The sequence below is a fragment of the Myotis yumanensis genome, unplaced genomic scaffold, assembly GCF_028538775.1.
Source record: "Myotis yumanensis isolate MYYU_CA2020_CCGP unplaced genomic scaffold, mMyoYum1.0.hap1 SCAF_3, whole genome shotgun sequence".
Taxonomy (NCBI): domain Eukaryota; kingdom Metazoa; phylum Chordata; class Mammalia; order Chiroptera; family Vespertilionidae; genus Myotis; species Myotis yumanensis.
This window is the reverse complement of record NW_027223754.1, coordinates 45,105,596-45,124,616: the sequence shown is the minus strand read 5'-3', so window position 1 is coordinate 45,124,616 and position 19,021 is coordinate 45,105,596. Positions and strand designations below refer to the sequence as shown.

Genomic DNA, 19,021 nt, shown 5'->3' with positions numbered 1-19,021 from the left:
TTAGATGTGAGAACAAGGAAAGATAACTTTTCTCACTCCACTTGCCTTATGACCTCCTTGTCTTCTGCCCACTCCCTATCCCACATAATCCTCATGCCTTATTAATCCTGACCACACCTTCTTCTCTGCCCATCTCCACCCCCTAACTATCAGCTTCTTTGAAATAAAAATAGGCAAGGGAATATAAAGACCAGAAGGGCTGTGGAGGTGGCATCTCTACCATTTAAGAAGCATGTTTGAAATCCTGTTCATGCAACTGTTGGAACAGAGTGAAACATTTAACTTATTGGTTCTTTCAAAGGAATTATTTTTGTAAAATGCAGAGCGAATATTTTCTAACTAAAAAAATTAGTATTCAAAGTCTTTATTAGGAAATTGACAACATCAGAGGATGACACTAATATAGGTTATTAGAGTGATAAGATACACTGAAGTAGAACATTCATTGAATTTCTTAAAACTTATGTGAGAGTTTGAACATTTCTAACTATGGTAGTAAACAACATGACCAGAGAAGAGCAACCCTCACAGATATGAAAAGATTATTCCTAACACAGCTTCACACTGAAACATCTGGAAGAAGTGCTACTTTAGAGGGTTTGGGAATTTGAACTTAAATAAATGAACTGGAACATAACATTTACAAAATGCTGCTTTCCTTCTATCTGCCACTCCTGATTAGCCTGCAGAGGAACTTTACGAAACTAAAAACAATCCAGGACTATTAACCACAATTTAAATGATCTTGGCTATCAGAAACTATAGGTAAAAGTTAACTCATTCTAGAATATTTTACTTCTCTAAACCTGTTACCTTAGATTATTTGCTCCAGTCTGCTTTCTAGATACCAGGTGAACAAACTGAATGATTATTTAAGACAATGTACAAAGAGATGAGGCGATTCAAGCTTGGTACCCGAGACAGCCAATTGACTGTGAGAAATTTAATAGTCCAAGAATGAGAGAACTCTGGCAAGGACCATACACTCTGAAGCAGACTAAGTCTGAAATAAGTATTGCATTCTAATCAGATGGAATTTGGAGGTTCAGAAATTGATGTACTTTTTTTTGAGATCTTGCCATCTCCTTTTCACTTTTTAGTTTTTGGTTTCCTACCTACCTTCTAGGAAGTGCAAGGGTAGGAACTTTTCTCTACACTTCAAAACTCTGTAAGAGCCAAGAGTTTGGCTGGCTGTAGTCTATGACATGTGACTCATGATGGACACTTCCGTGTTGCTAGTTTGTTTGGAATGTATATTCTGAGGTCCTCACATGTCACTGCCAAGGGCAGTCTCTGCTGTTGCAGACTCACAGAGGCTGGCTTCTCTGGTTAATGAGGCCCTCCTGTCCCCTGCTCTTTCCCACCATGCCACTCATGAAGCCTATTCCTGGCAGCTTTCAGACCAAGGGCCAGCCTTAGAGGGAGTGTGACATGGCAGAATCACATTTCTGCTGTCACCTCAGCATCTTGGAGTGAAAATGAACATCTGGCATGCATTTGGAGAAAGATGTTTTAAAGAGTGACACATTGGTGAAGGGGGTGTATAGATGGAGGAAAAATCCCATTTGTTTTTTGGAAAACAGATGACAATTTACAATCTGAATATATGTCCCTGAGTTTCAGCTCACTCTCTAACTTCCTGGTGCAGTTCCTATCTTTCACATCTACTATTCCCCTTATTCATTTTAGAGCTAGTAAGAGGGTATTGAAAAATGCAGGGACTCAGGTATTCACTGGCATAAGCTTCAAATACCCTAAGAGAGCATGCACCTGTTTAAGCTGATTGCATGATCCTCTTTGTCTGATCTTGCTGGAGATGACCTATCATCATGCTTTGCACATAGAGGGTCATCAATAAATGTCTGATGAGTAAAAGGTACAATCCTTATAGTTTCAATCCCACATCTACATTTATGGTCTTTCATTCTAATCTTCTGGAATCAACTATTTATTATCTTTATTATTAGTGATCTAGGAGGTGTCTAAGTGCACTCCATTTGAATTAATGTTGTATCTAATTATATAATAGAAAACCTAAAGAACCTAAGGGAATCCGAGAAAGGAATGGTGGTGGAAAACTCTTAAACAGGACTCCCCCAAAAATAAATAAGAACCCACTCAGAACAAATGTCTAATTGTCCTAAATCTTTTGGCCATTCAAAGTTATTAGTTTTTTTGGGGGAAGTATCAGGGGCCTCAGGTTAGGGGTGAAAAGGAACTACACTTCAATAGTTCACGTCTTCCACAGCTTTCTTATCTAGTAACTAGAGGCCCAATGTACCAATTCATGCACCAGTAGGGTCCCTTAGTCTGGCCTGTAGGATCAGGCCGGAACTAGCTCTCTGACATCCCCTGAGGGGTCCTGGATTGTGAGAGGGTGCAGGCCAGGCCGAGGGACTCCACTGATACACGATCTGCACGATCAGAGCTGGGGAGGGACACAGGAGGTTGGCCAGCTGGGAAGAGACCGTGGGAGGGCTCCAGGGCATGTCCGGCCTGTCTAGCTCAGTCCTCATCGGCTGGACCCCAGCAGCAAGCTAACCTACCAGTTGGAGCATCTGCCCCCTGGTGGTCAGTGCACATCATAGTGAGCAGTTGAGCGGCCTTAGCATATCATTAGCATATTACACTTTGATTGGTTGAATGGATGATGGGACAACTGGAAACTTAGCATATTAGGCTTTTATTATATAGGATAGGTGAAAAAGAAAGGAAGCCTCAGCCTAAAATCAGCCACATGTTTCATGTGTCCTAATCCTGTGTGCTAGGGAATACTGATGAACGTTGCAGGAAATATCTTCTCTTTCCATAGCAGGATTCTTCAACATTCAAGTGATCTACCCATCCCTTCACTTTCTGTCTCCAAGCTTGTCCATGTCTGTCTCTTCATCTCCCTAGTTTTCTCTCTGCCAGGGACCCATATAGAGGAGGAGAAAGAAATTGACTTGTTGGGGACACTTTCAGTTCTATAAAAAGGCTAAAACTGCTTTGCATTAGTAAGGCAACCTCTTACATATATCTCCATGACCCTACACACACACACATACATACACACACGCACACACACAAATGAAATAATTTTGGGTTAAAGCTGTCTCATTAAGAAGTAACTATCTTTAGGTTTTTATTCATCAAAACATCAAATACCAATTTTCTTTGGCTAATTGCAGATTATGTATCCAACCTAATTTTATGACTGTTGATCCATAGGGTTTCTTCCACAAATATCAAAATATACCTTGGGTCATAAAATATTGATATTCTTTTGGTCAATTTTTTTAAAAAAAACCAAGATGCCCTGTGCATTTTGTTGTAAAAAAAATCCAGAAGTGGAATCCAGCCTGATGTTCTAAATCTGGAGAAAAAGACATTTCATTTGTACATACAGAGTGGGAAATGGAACAGGGGGAAATAAGAAATAGTATAGGGGGATTTACAAAAACAGTTTATAAGCAGGTCAGAAAAGGGAACACACTACAAACTGGTTAATACTAAATATCCAGTCAGTCTGAATAGGGTTTTTTCTTTATTGGTTAGATTTCATATTTGTGAAAGAAAATTAGTGAGCCCTGGCCGGTGTTGCTCAGTTGGTTGGGTGTTGTCCTGTGCACCAAAAGGTTGCTGGTCAGATTCCCAGTCAGGGCATATACCAGGTATGGAGCCTGATACCTGGGTTTCAGGCTCGATTCCCAGTAGGGGGCATGCAGGAGGCAGCCAATCTATGTTCTCTTCTCACATTAAAATGTTTCTCTCTCCCTCTCCCTTCCTCTCTTTATAAAGAAAATTAGGGATTGTGAACCATTTCCTTTTTTTTTTTTTTTTAAATCTTTATTGTTCAGATTATTACATTTGTTCCTCTTTTTTCCCCCCATAACTCCCCTCCTTCCAGCTCCCACCCCACCCTCCACCCTCACTCCCCACCCACTGAGTTCATCCATAGGTGCATGATTTTTGTCCAGTCTCTTCCCGAATCTCCCATTCCCCTTTCCCCCCCAAGAATAGTCAGTCCATTCCCTTTCTATGTCCCTGATTCATTATAGTCACCAGTTCATTCTGTACATCAGGTTATTTATTCACTTGATTCTTAGATTCATTTGTTGATAGATGCATATTTGTTGTTCATAATTTGTATCTTTACCTTTTTCTTCTTCTTCCTCTTCTTAAAGGATACCTTTCAGCATTTCATATAATACTGGTTTGGCGGTGATGAACTCCTTTAGTTTTTCCTTATCTGTGAAGCTCTTTATCTGACCTTCAATTCTGAATGATAGCTTTGCTGGATAAAGTAATCTTGGTTGTAGGTTCTTGGTATTCAGCACTTTGAATATTTCTTGCCATTCCCTTCTGGCCTGCAAAGTTTCTGTTGAGAAATCAGCTGACAGTCGTATGGGTATTCCCTTGTAGGTAATTGAGCCTCTTTCTCTTGCTGCTTTTAAGATATTCTCTTTGTCTTTTGCTCTTGGCATTTTAATGATGATGTGTCTTGGTGTGGTCCTCTTTGGATTCCTTTTGTTTGGGGTTCTCTGCGCTTCTTGGACCTGTAAGTCCATTTCTTTCACTAGGTGGGGGAAGTTTTCTGCCATTATTTCTTGAAATAGGTTTTCAATATCTTGCTGTCTCTCATCTTCTGGGACTCCAATGACTCTGATATTAGTCCGCTTAAAGCTGTCCCAGAGGCTCCTTACGCTGTCTTCACACTTTTGGATTCTTTTTTCATTATGCTTTTCCAATTGGGTGTTTTTTGTCGAATCTTTGGTTTGATTCTTGCACTCCTCTGGTCTGCTATTGGGTATAATATTCTTTATTTCAGTCCGTGTATGCTTACTTTCTAATTTCTTTATCGTAGCATCGAGGGTCTCATTAGTTTTCGTGAGGCTCTGCACAAATTTATGGCAAGCCCTCAAAATTGCGATTCTTAGCTCCATATCCTCCATTTCTGTCATGTTTTTTTGTCTCCGCATCTTTTATGCTTTCTTGGTGTACCCCCTTGTGGTCTCTGTGCGCAGTCTTGTTCTAGCGAAGCCTTAATTGTTGTAGTTAACACTAGAGGGATTTGACCATCAGGCCGACTGGCGGTGGAAATCAGCTGTGGGAAAACTTCAGTCCTCAGGGGAGGTGCTAGTCCAGCCCTTGCCTGAGGCGGTCGGCAAATGGTTGTGCGCAGGGCCTGGGCGGGGCGGGCTCAACAAGGGGGGGGGGGAGGGAGCAGCTATGGCCGCTCTCAGTCCGTCCCCAGGGGCTCTGCCTCTCTGTCCCAGCAATCGCTGCAAACCTCGGAGGGGCCGTAGCCAGACAGTCCCGCTTCACCCGTTTGAGTCTGGGTGCCTAGAGACTCGCCCGGATCTGTAGCCCAGAGTCTGAGATTCGCTCCTGATTGAAAACGACAATCGCGCCCTCAGCCGCCAGCCCGCTTTGCGCGCGCACCCTCACCACCGCACCGCCGTACCTTTAAATTTTCCACACTGCGCCTCCGCTGAGCGTCGGAATGCTGTTGTTCTTGCTTCTAGTTGAAGAGACTCTCCTCAGCCAGCCTTCCCGTGGTTCTGGTTGATGTCCGCTCCGACTTTTAGTTGTATTTTTGAAGTGGTTGTCCACGGCGGCAGTCTCTGGTGTTTTACCTATGCCGCCATCTTCGATTCTCCGAACCATTTCCTTTTAATAACTTATTCCATTCTCAGTACCTTAAACTTTAGAACTATGCTTCTCAGTGGGCTATATCAGAATATCCGAATCACTTGGGGACATTGTTTCAAAATTTGTGTTGTCCTATTTGTCCCCATTTTGGCAAACCAGTACCTTCAAATCAGAACCTATCAGGAACTCATCTGCAGGTTAACCATCTGGGTTATCTCTCACTGCAGCAAGCGAGAATGCACCATGGAGGACCATGGGTTTCTCAATAAGAGAGACTTCAAAGGAAACTACTACAGGATTTGGATTGTGGCTGAGTAATTTGGGGGAAGGTTCAAAGAAGCAGGGCTTCAAACTACACTAGTTACTGTCAGAAAGCAGAGGCAGTTCTATAATAAGGCATCTCAGTAAATCTGATCAACAAGGAGGGAGCCTCGTGTGAAGATCAATCTGTAAATGGTAAAGACGTACCAAACATTCATTTTGCCGTGGACAGGAGGCATTTTTAGATGGCACGGTGACCTTGTTTTTGTCTGTGCTTAGACACAATTTTGAAGTGGCCTTGTTTTGTTGCATTTTATTATGGCCTTAGAGTATCTTGTCTGTGGTTGGTGTTCTGTGAGTTTGTTTAGACTTAGTGGACTGTGGTGACCTAGCAGTGAGTGCAAGGCTGGCTTCTGAATGCCAAGGACAGTTTGCTTTTCTTTTTTAACATCTACCCTCTGCTCTCCTCTCTCCCACAACTGTAGTGGCTACTTCATTTTAGTGGCATATTTCTAAGTTTGTATTACAAAATATTGTAAATGCACAGAGAAACTAAACATAATACTATAATAATCATCATTGTATCCATCAAACAACTTAAGAAATAAAAGATTATAGATACAAGTATTTGGGTATGTCGCTCGAATCTTAATTCCTCCTGGGAGGGAACTGTTATCTTGAATTTGATGTTAAACATTCTCAAGTACAAGTATTTTCATTCCCATTTAAATCATATACACATGATATTTTATGGTCTCCTCTTCTAGGAATTATGTGAGATCTAACATTAATACACACTGAGATAATTTTTTTAATTCTGGGGTTGCTTTAAGTAGGTACTAAAACCTTGATCTACATGAGGAATCATGAAGCCCCTTGTACATCAGACAGGGTCACAGGACATAATATTATATAACTATTGTTAAATATTAGAAATGACTTTTAATGATCCCATCAAGTACACACAGCTTTCAAATGACCCACAGTGGCTTCATCAGCAGGGGCAACATGTTAGTTTTACTTAGCAAGATGTCGGGTGGATTTTTCTTCTTCCCTCCACAGCTTCTGCTAAACATTTTTGACACTAAAGAAGCTGTACCAACTGGAAACTCACATTTTCATTTCAGACCATTTTAATTTCATGAAGCCAAGGTTTGGCTCCTACTTGCAAATAGCATTGAAGAGAGCAATATTGTCAAAACAAGCGGCCTGGTATATCCAGCTATACATCTGTTGAATCGAATACAAGACTTTCATTACCTTTTACTTCACATTTCTATATACTAGTACTATCACCGTTAATTAAACCCATTAGTGTCTTCCTCCTTGTAGATGAACATTTTCTCTCTGACAAAGAAATGTCACCTGAGAGAATGTGTGGCACCTGGGACCTGCCATTAAAAACACACTCACTTTCACCCAATAAAAAGCTGATGCATTCTGACAGATGGACAGGCAGTTGGAGAACTCAGGGCCCATTCCCATGTTTTCTCGCCCTAGCTGTCCGGGACGACGGTGATGGGACTGATGGTCTTTGCCTTACTTGAGGTTTCCAAAGAATCACCCATATAACTGTCTTACATCTCTTGTCATTTGGTGTTACTTGGTACATTTCAAATAAGAGCAGAAAATCGCCGTGGTCTTCCGAGGTCTTTACATGACAGGGACAGGAACTAAATATCCAGCTGCTCTCACAGGAATACCATCAACTGGGTGGCTTATCAACAACACACAGTTATTTCTCCCTGTTCTGGAGGCTGGGAACTCCAAGGTCATGACCCTGGCAGATTCACTGTCTAGTGCAGCCGTGGGCAAACTACAGCCCGCGGGCCGGATCTGGCCCGTTTGAAATGAATAAAACTAAAAAAAAAAAGACCGTACCCTTTTATGTAATGATGTTTACTTTGAATTTATATTAGTTCACACAAACACTCCATCCATGCTTTTGTTCCGGCCCTCTGGTCCAGTTTAAGAACCCATTGTGGCCCTCCAGTCAAAAAGTTTGCCCATCCCTGGTCTAGTGACTGCCACCTACTCCCTAGTTCACAAATGCCACCTTTTTGCTGAAAGAAGGGATGGATTAATTAGTTATTTGGGGTCCCTTTCATAAGGCACTAATTCCATTCATGACCTAATCACTGGGGTTTTATGCATATGAGTTATGGGTGGTGGTGGTTGTGTGTGTGTATGTGTGTGTGTGTGTGTCGGGGGGGAGGGGGCACAAACATTCAGACCATAGCATCTGGTTCACCAAAAGCCCAGAATGTTTGCAATGTGAAGTACACAGAGGCGCAGATCAAGTTCATGGGGATGGCTGGAGGGGTTGAGGGGACAAATACCCCCGGATTTGAGGGCAACATGAGAGACGCGAATTCCCCTAAGTCCTTTTCGTTTCATACTGACATTTAGCTTGTCTTTGCAGGGGAACATTTAAGAATCTGTCCTCAAGAATATACCTGCTGCACCACAGAAATGGAGGACAAGCTCAGCCAGCAGAGCAAACTGGAGTTTGAAAACCTCGTGGAAGAGACGAGTCACTTCGTGCGCACTACCTTTGTGTCCAGGCACAAGAAGTTCGATGGTAGGTCCAACATCCTCCACTTTCACTTTGTCCTACCTGTGCTTTTCTATGAGAAACACCCTGGGCTTATGGGAAAAACCTTTTTTAGGTAGGAGCTTTTCTTTCCCTCTTAAATATTTATAGCTTTTTTTAAGCATGTGCTTTCTTGACAATTTAGATAGTAATAGCTTGGAAAAACCTGATTTAAAGAGCTGTTTTGCATTTGCAGTTTGCCTGTGAGATTTCTGAAAGACGTAAGCTCAAGTTTTATTATTAGAGTGATTCTAATTCAGGTTTTGTAGCTTGTCTTCAGTTCTCATCGGGGCATTTTTCCTTAAAAGAATTGAATGCCATTCAAAATGTTTTGAAATACAACACTTTGAAACAGAAAGGCGTGTTTGAAGTGCCAATGACATGGTGTCCTTTATTTTAGAGTTCCTCCTCCCTATAACATAGCCAGGGTTCCCTTTTCAGTTGCAGTGCTTTCTGCATAAGGTTTAAGTCCCCTATTGATTTCCTGATTATATGCAATTGACTTCACTTCTCAATTCTATTTGTTCAATAAACCATCCGTATTAGAAAGTGCAACGTGTGAACGTAATTATAACTAGAATTCCAGCATTGAGTTTTCTCATGTGAGCCTCAGAAAAATATTTTAAAGCTGTCTGATTTTTATAAACTGAATTAAGAAGGATGAAGTTAATATTCTTAAGTGGTGTGTAGTCTTAGGGCTCTAAGAAATGAGTGTACCTTACTCTATGACTCCTTGTAAAGCAGACTTGCAAATCCTGGTGAGCCTTGCTTATGCCCTTAGTCATATTAAGTTGCCTAAGGCAACAGAACTGCCATTCATTTTCTTCCCGCTCTCCAGTCAATGCACAACAGAGCCCGTGTAGAAGAGGCCTGCCAAAGCTTTTCTTTTTCCTTTTTGTTTTCCTCTGTAGTAGGTAAAACGTTCTGCTTCGTTGCTGCTTTAAATGAGTATAACAGCACCAATTTTTTTCAAATCAGTCCTCCAAGTTCTAAAAGGCAGGTCCACCCGGCTGTGGTTTCAGTATTCAAGATGATGTGAAATTTTCCACCTAAGCGAATGGGACTTGTGTTTCCTGCAAGTATTTTTCAGCATCTTCACATTCTTCTGCTGCCTCTCACTCTGTGTTCGGCTTTATTATGTAGATGTATATGAAAATAATACCTAGTTTTGAAGTGTTACTGTGAATGTTTGTTCGCTTGAATGCACCCAGGGAGTACTTGGGAGTTACCCTTGATTGACAGATTACCACTCCAGTGACATTCAGGAGCCCCTGCAGGGGCTCTGTGTTTGAGGAACTATAATGTATCAGTTCAGGTGGAGGCCACTTGAGACACTCTATCTTTTGTGACAGAAAGCAGGTGGGAGGGACCTGCTGCTGCTGATTTCTACCCTTGGAAAACAACTCTAGTGCTTTTATAAAACTGTAGTCTAAAATTAGGTTGCAATAGTTCCAGGGCAGTATTCACAATACATAATATATGTGTATAAAGACTATATATATATATATATATATATATATATATATATATATATCTTTTAATAAAAATAGTAGATGTAAGGTAGCTTTATGGAGAGTTTTTTTGTTTTTGTGTTTTTGTTTCTTTGTTTTTTTGGTAAATGAGTAAAGGTATTCAACAAGGCTGAGTGAGATACTTCTTGTATTTTCATATCAATGTCTTTGAATTTATAATATTTAATCCCACATCTCATTCATTTTACTAAGGAAATCTCCTTCCCTCCCTTTTCCCTTCCTCCATTCTCCCTTCTTTCCTCCATCCCTCCCTCTCTCTCTTTCTACAGGTGTGTTTTAAATTATGTTAATGTATTTAGGGGTATTAAGTCAATCTGTTTGACAGGACATTGACTTTTGATAAGATTAGATCTGACTTAGAGGGTGATGAATTATTTAGTAGCAGTGCATTTCATTGCAGTTACATTCCACTGAAATGGGAGAGAAATTAAGATTTTTACCAAGAAAGCTTTCAGCCAGACTTTTAAAAAAAATCTGAATGTGTCCTGGTGAGCACAGCTTCTGTAGAGCTCAGTCTTTAAAACATTTATAGAAACATGCCAATTAAAAAGTCACCATTATCATGTTTGCCCTTTCTTTTGTCAATTTCATGAGGTCAGTTATGCAATTGTATGGCTTACCTTCTTATCCCTAGAAAGTGATGCCCTAAGTCACCTTTCAGGAACTTCACCTAGGTAGCTTTCCATTTTTTCCCTTGGCTGTTTTTCCCCCGTAACCCGTCCCCGTGGTGTTTATTGATGAGTATCAGTTGGTAAGCACAGAAGAACTACCTAGGGTCGGTTTTGGAATGTTACCTTCCCAGTCTTATCTTGAGTGATAAAACCAATGGTGCTCTGAAGGGCTTTGAATTTTATTTTCCTGAAAGGTGACTTTGCAGGATCACTTTGCAGGAATAAGAAGATGGTCATATAAGTCATTTCTATTCTGTGAGTCATTGTGCATTTCTGCTGGGGTCTCCTGATCCAAAGTGTGCCTTTTGCATTTCTGCCTCTGGTCCCACTTTAATCTAGAGATCCTGATTTTTCATCTGTATTTTGGATGTCTTTATTGGCTAGATATTTTATTTTATTTTAAATAATATGAATGATGACTATATTATATGAAGAGGGGACCCCTTTCCTTCCTATTTTCCTTAACTACAATAACATTTTAAATTCTATCTGGTACGTGTGATTCAGTCTAAACTATATGGAGAGGCCAGATTCAATCACTATTAAAATTAGTCTACAGTTGTTGCTTCCTTTATTATTCTGGGAATGTTTTGTTCCATTAACTTTTGGTATTTGACAGAGGTGACTTTTAAATTTTGAAATTCAAAATTTTTAACATAACATAGCATTCTATTTGTTGTCATTTTCTTTCCAAGTTCCTATTAACATCATTAGTAATATTTATAAGACAACACTGTACATTTATAAATATTCATTGGGTGATTGGAACCTAAACCTGAATTAATATATATTTTTGTCTACATTCCCAAATGGCCAGCTTTTGCTCCATATACCCATTAGGCTAAAATATATAGCTAAGAAGCAATAAATTGAAAATAAGGTTGTATCTGAAGACAATGAGTTGAAAAAATATATATTTTCAATTGCTGAAATTTTCAATCTTTTGCAAGGAATTTGCTTATCACTCTGTAGCATTTTTTCTTTTTAAACATAAAATTGAAATGTTATGATAAATGTATATAAAATAAGGGTTTATATATTCTTGACACTTGGTGCTTTTCCCTATACCACAAGTTTTTGTATGTTGTTTTTTTTCCTTTCTCTGGCCAACTTTCCACCTCTGGTTTGCATTACGTATCCCTGCAGGCCCCTCACCTTGTTGGCCAGGGTCTGACAGCTGCAAAGGGTCCCTCAGAATTATAGAGATACTTTCAATGTGGGGATGAGCACCCAGCCCCGTTCAAGTGGCAGATGGTCATAAAATTTCTCCTATATTTCTTACCTTTCTCACTCTGCCATACATCCAGCCAGAAGTACACAAAACAAATAAATTATGTAAATATAGAAAAAAGGAAGGGACATCTTTGTGTACCCTCTCAGTTGCCTAGCTTTTTTTGTGTTTTGTGACTGTCCGACCTGTCCAAGTGGCATTTGTGTCTAAATCCCAATAGTGGTCATGCATTTCAGTGGCTGATTTGTTAGGATCCTAGGAAAATTGAGAACAAGAGAACACTCTGATAGTAGTAATTGTAATAATGGACAACACTTGGCCTGTACCTCGCCCTTTGTAGATGTTTGCCTATTTGCCAGGGTGACCAGCACTCTCAAGACACACAGCCAGTCAGTGACTGAGTCGGCTTCCCTTCTGGACTGAGCACTCCTGAGACCTAGCCTAACCACTCTACTGTCACCTTTTGAGTGCTTTCCAGTCCCTGAATGTGTGGAAATTTTATGATAAGCAGCATCTATTTCTCTGTCTCCCTCTGCCTGCCCTGCTCCAAGTTATTGTGGGGAGGAAGTGGAAATGTCTTTCAGAGAAAAGTGGGAGATATTTTTAATCCTTAAAAAAATATAATTACCCACCTAAATATAGTCCAGCTTCCAAGGAACCTGGAGTTTAGCGAGGGTGAATGACTTGCCAAGTTTCCACCAAAATGATGAAACCAAGAGTATAACCTAATACTCCTGACTTACATCAGTCTTATAAATAGTGATGTGATAGGAAGTCAATATTTGGTTGAAATACTCACTAAGTTTTTATTTGGTTCGTGTGGACATTGGCTAAAATCACTGATATTTCTTTACCAGTCAATAGTGATGTTGATGGGTAAAGAATCTAGCCACATTTTTGAAGGCAGAATGGTATTCAATTGGAAGTTGTCCTAAGTTAAAAGCAAATGAGTGTTTTGTGAAAAATTTGTATTGAATCAATAAAAGCATATTGTTTATTCCCCTTAGGTAGCAAAGTCTAGTAACCTCTATCTTGATGTAGGCATCTGCTTTCTATTCTTTAGGAACATGTATGGAATATGGATAATTCAGGGACAGGAAAATTTAGTTGACAGGGCATTTTATTCTGTTTATTTTTTCCTCAGATTTATTTGAGCTGAAATTTATTTGCATTTGAAACTCAATATGAGGGTTTTTGTTTGTTTATTTGTTTAGTGTGTTCTTCTTGGTCTTATTATTATTCTCTCCTTCTTGGTTTTTATTTATGTGTATTAATGACATACATTTGTCCAGAGATTTTGGCAGCAAGTACATTTTTAAAAGCAAAAAAAAAAAAAAAAAAAAGTTCAGCAGTAATTTCCATCTTTCTGAAGAACTTATTCTACAGTAACACCCTCAGAATTCTCATTTTACTGAATGCGGAAATAATTTATACACAGCACCATAATATTTTTACACTGCAAATCTGCTGTATTTTCTTTTAAAATATCATTTTTCATCTATATACTGTAGAGACAGCAATCATATAATGATAGCTTTAAAATATGGTCTACTTTTCTCAGAGAATACACTTATTTGAAAACCTAAGTAGTTTTCCATATGGTGATAGAATCTTCTATATTTCCTGTCATATGGATGGATGGATGGATGGTGTGTGTGTGTGATTTGAATTTGGAAACATTTATTCATAACCTACCATATAGAAGGCACTTAACCAAGTCTGTAATAGATTTTAAAATGACTAATAATGTTAAAAATACGGTCACAATCCATCACAATGTTTACCTTATTGGGGAGATCTAAGCTTAAAATGAACACAGAAGGCAATTGACTATCTCAGAACATGGGAACAGAAAAGAGGGAGTCAAGTGTTTTATTTAGAGGTGCTAGAGACTTTGGAAGAGGTGCAGACAGAGTCCTTAAAGAATAAGTTAAGATCATGATAGTTAAAGAAGTGTCAGGAGGAGACAAAGGCTACCAGCAATTTTGTATGCATGTTCACAAAGTCAATGGCACTTGTAAACATATTTACTATTGACTTTTTCCAAACAATATTACTCTATTGACATTTAGCATTTATCTATTTCGTAAACATTCTTTAGACACTTGGCTTTGTATCAATCGGACATTGTTTTGGAACAAACAGCCGCAAAAGTTCAGGGCATAAACAAGAAGCATTTATTTTTTGTTAATGGGTCTTTGGATTGGCCAGAGTTTGGCTGTTTTGGGCTCTGTTCACAGAGGCTTGGTTCTCGAGTATAGATTTGATCTGTTCTGCTCCAGAGGTCTCTTTTTCTTTTGGAAGTGGTACTTTATCGTGGGCATGATTTCGTGGTCCAGTTTGGAGACTAAGTTATATGTATGGAGGCACGATGTTTCTTAAAGCCTAAACTAGAATTGGCACACAGACTTTTCAAGTTCTATTGGCCAGGATAAATTTCATGATCATTACCATATCAGTGGGATGGAGGACTATATGACTCCCATCAAGGTTGAGGTGGAGGGAGAAGTGAATGTTTCTGTATGTTAATCTACCATAGTCCTCAGCTGACAGCCTCCCAAGCAATGTTTATGTTCCATATTTGCTTTTTGGGGGGAAGAGGGGGGAGGATAGATTCTCTAGGAACTCAAGATCAATAAGTATTTCTTGGATAGGAAACCTCTGTTCAACTACCACCTCCCATATCCTAGCACACTGACAAATACACACATAAACACACACACACAACTTCCATGATGTGATTCAAGAATAAGATGTGATATTCCCATTTTATGCTATTATTCCCCTTCATCATTGTGCAGAATAACAAGTTTTACTGTAATTCCTAAGGGTTAGAATGTTAATCATTCTAGGATGCAATTAGCTGAATGCCGCCTGTAAGTTTGCTAGGCTACCACCTCAACAACATGCATTTTGTCTGAAGGACCCTCCTCTGCAAATCAGAATGTGCTGACTTGGGTTTCAGAAATTGAGAAACAGTCTCGCTGGCATTGGAAAGTAATCTGCCAATTCTCCCAAAGGACAGTCCTTTGAAAAATAAGAATAAACTAACCAGGGAGTTGGCTTTGGCAGAACTAGTGAACAGATTTATACACCACAAATGCCTTGCATTTGCACAATCTTGGAATATATGATCCATGGTTGGGTGTTCTTTAAATGCATTGCACATGAACTCACTCCTTTGTACAAGGGGGTTTGTTCTCTCTCTCTCTCTCTCTCTCTCTCTCTCTCTCTCTCTCTCTCTCTCTCCAGAGATCTTTCAAAAACTAAGGATGCGCATGCCTGATCAGCAGCTTCATGTCCTCAATGATAGACTGCTATCTTACCACACACCTCACAGTAACTTAAAGCACATTATGTTCCCTTGTGCTTATAATGTTATCATCTTATTATCGCCATCCCCTTACATGGTGGCTTTGCTGAGCAGCTGTTTCACAGGCAAGACAATTTCTTTTAAGTATTGCTCTATCAGACACTGAAACCAGCCTTACAGGAAGGTTTCTTGGTCATGAATGTTAATGAGCAGACAAGTAGCTGTTCCCTGACAGTGGCTCACTAATCCTTTGAGGAAGTATGGGTAAATTACAGGAAACTTATTTCTTTTAATTTGATCTGCCACCGAATAGAGAAAACAGATTTTCTTATTTTAATGAAAAGTAAGAAACATATTTAATGGTGGTTTAAATTAGAGATCAGTGGAAACGTTATTGTCTTCAGACCTGAGAACACAGTAGCTCAGTGTAGACTGGTTTGATTGCATCGTGTGTGTCAAGGTAGTGAGACCCGTTACCTCCAGTTAGGTGTGATGGGCAGTGGGAAGCAGCATAAGTCACTCACTCTTTAAGTGGGGATGTTGTGTCAAGAGATTCTTGATCCTCCTTCCTAATACAAAATTGGAATAAAATCTGTGCATCCTCCTCCACTGAGACAATATAAGATTTTCCTTTCCTAACAAACAAAAAAACACAACATGGTAAAAGCATAAGAAAAGCATTTGCATGCTTCCTCAGGATTCAAAAGAAAATCATTCTGGGGAAACTTTATCTCAATGGCATCCTTTGTGCTGAGGGAGTCCCTGAGGTGGGCAGATAGAAGGAGCAAGATGGGCAGAAAGGTGATCATGCTCAAAGCTGGTTGATAATTTCAATGGGGTTTATTATTATAGTCTCATTTGTATATGATTTTTAAATTTTGTAATAAAAAGTTTTGAAAGACAGAGAACTGACTTGAGCATATACAGGATGGAAGATTTCAATACAGTTAATTCATTCTAGACAGAGAGCAATGTCCATAGGCTAAACGACACTTATGTTTTGTGTACCCAACAAGAGTAAATCACATAACATTTTCAAGTTGCAAAGATGAACACAACTTATAAGAAATTTAACTCGGATCAAGGCTGCTTAGTGTCTGCTTCTGTTCAAATTTTTATTATTGTTTTGCTGGAAATGACATCTCTGGTTTAGTAATATGGATAGGACTGTTGAAGTGAGGCTTCATATATAGGTCTCCCTGTTGTGGTTCAAAATATTCAACACTTTTTTAGAAGCTACATGGACACCAAGTCAGACCATTCAAACACAAATGTTGGCAAGATTCAGAAGAAAATGCGAACATATAGTATAGATGCATTATAAGTAACACTTCATCGCTCCATAGTCGCCCAGTGACTTTTGGTTGAATGACAACATGGAAATGAGCTCTTGGAGTTTCACATTTTGGCAAATCCAAAGGAAGAGACAGGTTGCCTGAGCAATTAGTTCCATCTGTTTCCAAGCATTCCATTAGACTGGAGGAGAACCTGACCCCATTTGTGGAGGTAGGGTCAGTGACCAGCTGATAAGCTTGCATGGTTCACCGAACTCAGACAATTTTAAAAATTCCTCATTACAAATTTCAGAACTTTCCATTTATTGTGCTTTAAAGGTTTGTTAAATGGACAAATATTATTCTTGGGATGACTATATATTGCAGTACACGATCTTCATACTGTTTCCTCCCTACCTACTGGTATGATTGAATCCAAACAACTGCGAAAATGAAAAGTAAACTTTGAAGTAAGATAACAGGAAATTGGGCCTCTCAGGCCTTTCCATTTTGGAAGAAGTTGTGCTTTTCTACATATCTTTTATTTTAAAAAATTTCCTGGCATATTTTTCTTCGTTTAGAAGAATAGTGCTGTGGTCATTATAGGTTATAGTTCTCTCAGCCCTCTGAATTAACTCAGATCAAGGCTGTCTCCTTCTCCTCAAGACTTAAGTAGTTGACACCTTATCATTTTCACTTATTTAGTGTTCTTTTAATAGCATTCTTAATAGATAAAAAGTATGATCTATTGCATCCTCTCTGTTGAAGTCTAAGCTCATTAACTATTGGGATTAGGTCTCCTATTTCTATTTTGTCTTCCTACAGCTCACTTAATAGAGAGCATATTTAATTCTGCTGCAGTGCTGTCTGACTATGGCACCGACTTGCACAGATCCAAGGGCACAGACCAGTCAGATGGATTACTTAAGGTCCGGTAATAAATACAACAGGAGAAAATAGGAAGCTTTGAGTTCTATTTATCTATTAACTCTTGGGGTCCATAAACCTGGAAGCCATATTAGGTTTCAGCAGCATTTGCTCCAGTGGATTTAATGGAACTAATTTTGAATTCTCAGAACAAAGATGATCTTCATTGAGAGTGCAGAAGCCCTTACTTCAAAAAACAGGATGCGTGTGTTCTCTATATCAAACACACACACACACACACACACACACACACACACGACACTAGTGTGTGTTCACATGAATAAAGAGTGGTTAAGATGCACAGGGGTCACTTAGAAAACCAGTTAGCACACACCTTCCTGGGTTCAGATACTGTATATTTTGATTCTCTGTTCTTGATGGGACTCCACAATCTTCATTTAGCTTACGCATTTGACATTTCTGAAGCAGGTCGTCTTCTCGGCTGCACTCTGGGATACACCTGAGTGTCACTGGTTAAGTGGAGCCGACAGCTCAGTAATCAGGACTTGGAGTTGAGGCACAGAAAGATGACAGATTTAAAAATATTTCTTCTGCCATATTAAGATCAGTTTATGGTCTGCTAATAAAAAGGTCCCCACTGTGTATGTTAGATTTCAAGCACCTATTGATCATTAAACAATGCCTTTTATACATTAATCAAGTCTCTCTCTGTTCCTTCTGATTTTGACAGTGAACTATACTCAAGAGCCATAACTCATTTGACCTTTTGCAGATGAAAATTAGACTTTATTTGAATGTTTCATATTTGTGAACTACAAAATTATTTTCTTTTTTCTTATTTTTTCTAGTTTATAAGATTTAATAGATATTTACTTTTTATTATCTAGAAAATGCATTTTTAATTTCTTCTCATTTTTGGCTTGAATGAAAAATAACGTTTTAAAATATTATTTTTAATAACATCTAAAATAACAAATAACATCTTAATAACATAACATTTTTCTGACTCTAAAGTAGTAAATGCTTATTGTAGAAAACTTGAATAATTTGACTTAAAGTTTTAAAGCATTTAAAGTTACTTTAAATTTTTGCCTCATTGGGGGGAAAAAAATCCTGATCTCTGAGGACAATGAATAAAAATGTAATAACCAATATATGCTTTCTTATGAAAGTATATTCAAATAAATTCTGAAAAATGAAGTAATTTACAACCCTTAAGTCTTACACTTAATCGTTTATAAATATAAAATGAATATAAAATATAAAGTGGAATCAAGCCCCTGTAGAGTAAGGGTATTTTCTGGGGCTAATATTCCCCAGACTTTAAAACGTTTTGTTAGTACAACTTTGACGGCTGTTACCATAACTGAGTTGAAAATTCATCATTGAAAATTCCAGAGCTTCTGCAGCTCTGTTAAGAAGTCTGCATTATGTAAAGATATGCATATTTACTTAGTGAACTTTTATACAGTGTTAATGAAATAGCTATTGATTTTTCATAGTTTCTTTTCATCAGCCTTAAATCCTCACTTAAGATGTGTACTTTTTAAAATATATTTTTATTGATTTCAGAGAGGAAGGGAGAAGAAGAGATGGAAACATCAATGATGAGAAAGAATCATTG

At 38.8% G+C, this 19,021-nt stretch overlaps 1 protein-coding gene across 2 annotated transcripts in view; it reads left to right on the top strand.

The window, feature by feature from the left end:
- The window catches only part of GPC6 (glypican 6), a 1,116,910-nt gene that overhangs the window by 282,563 nt on the left and 815,326 nt on the right, over positions 1–19,021 (top strand). For both annotated transcript variants that reach the window (XM_070408823.1, XM_070408822.1), the window contains exon 2: positions 8,318–8,476. In XM_070408823.1, coding sequence (XP_070264924.1) covers positions 8,318–8,476 — 159 coding nt within the window. The remainder of the gene's footprint in view (positions 1–8,317; positions 8,477–19,021) is intronic.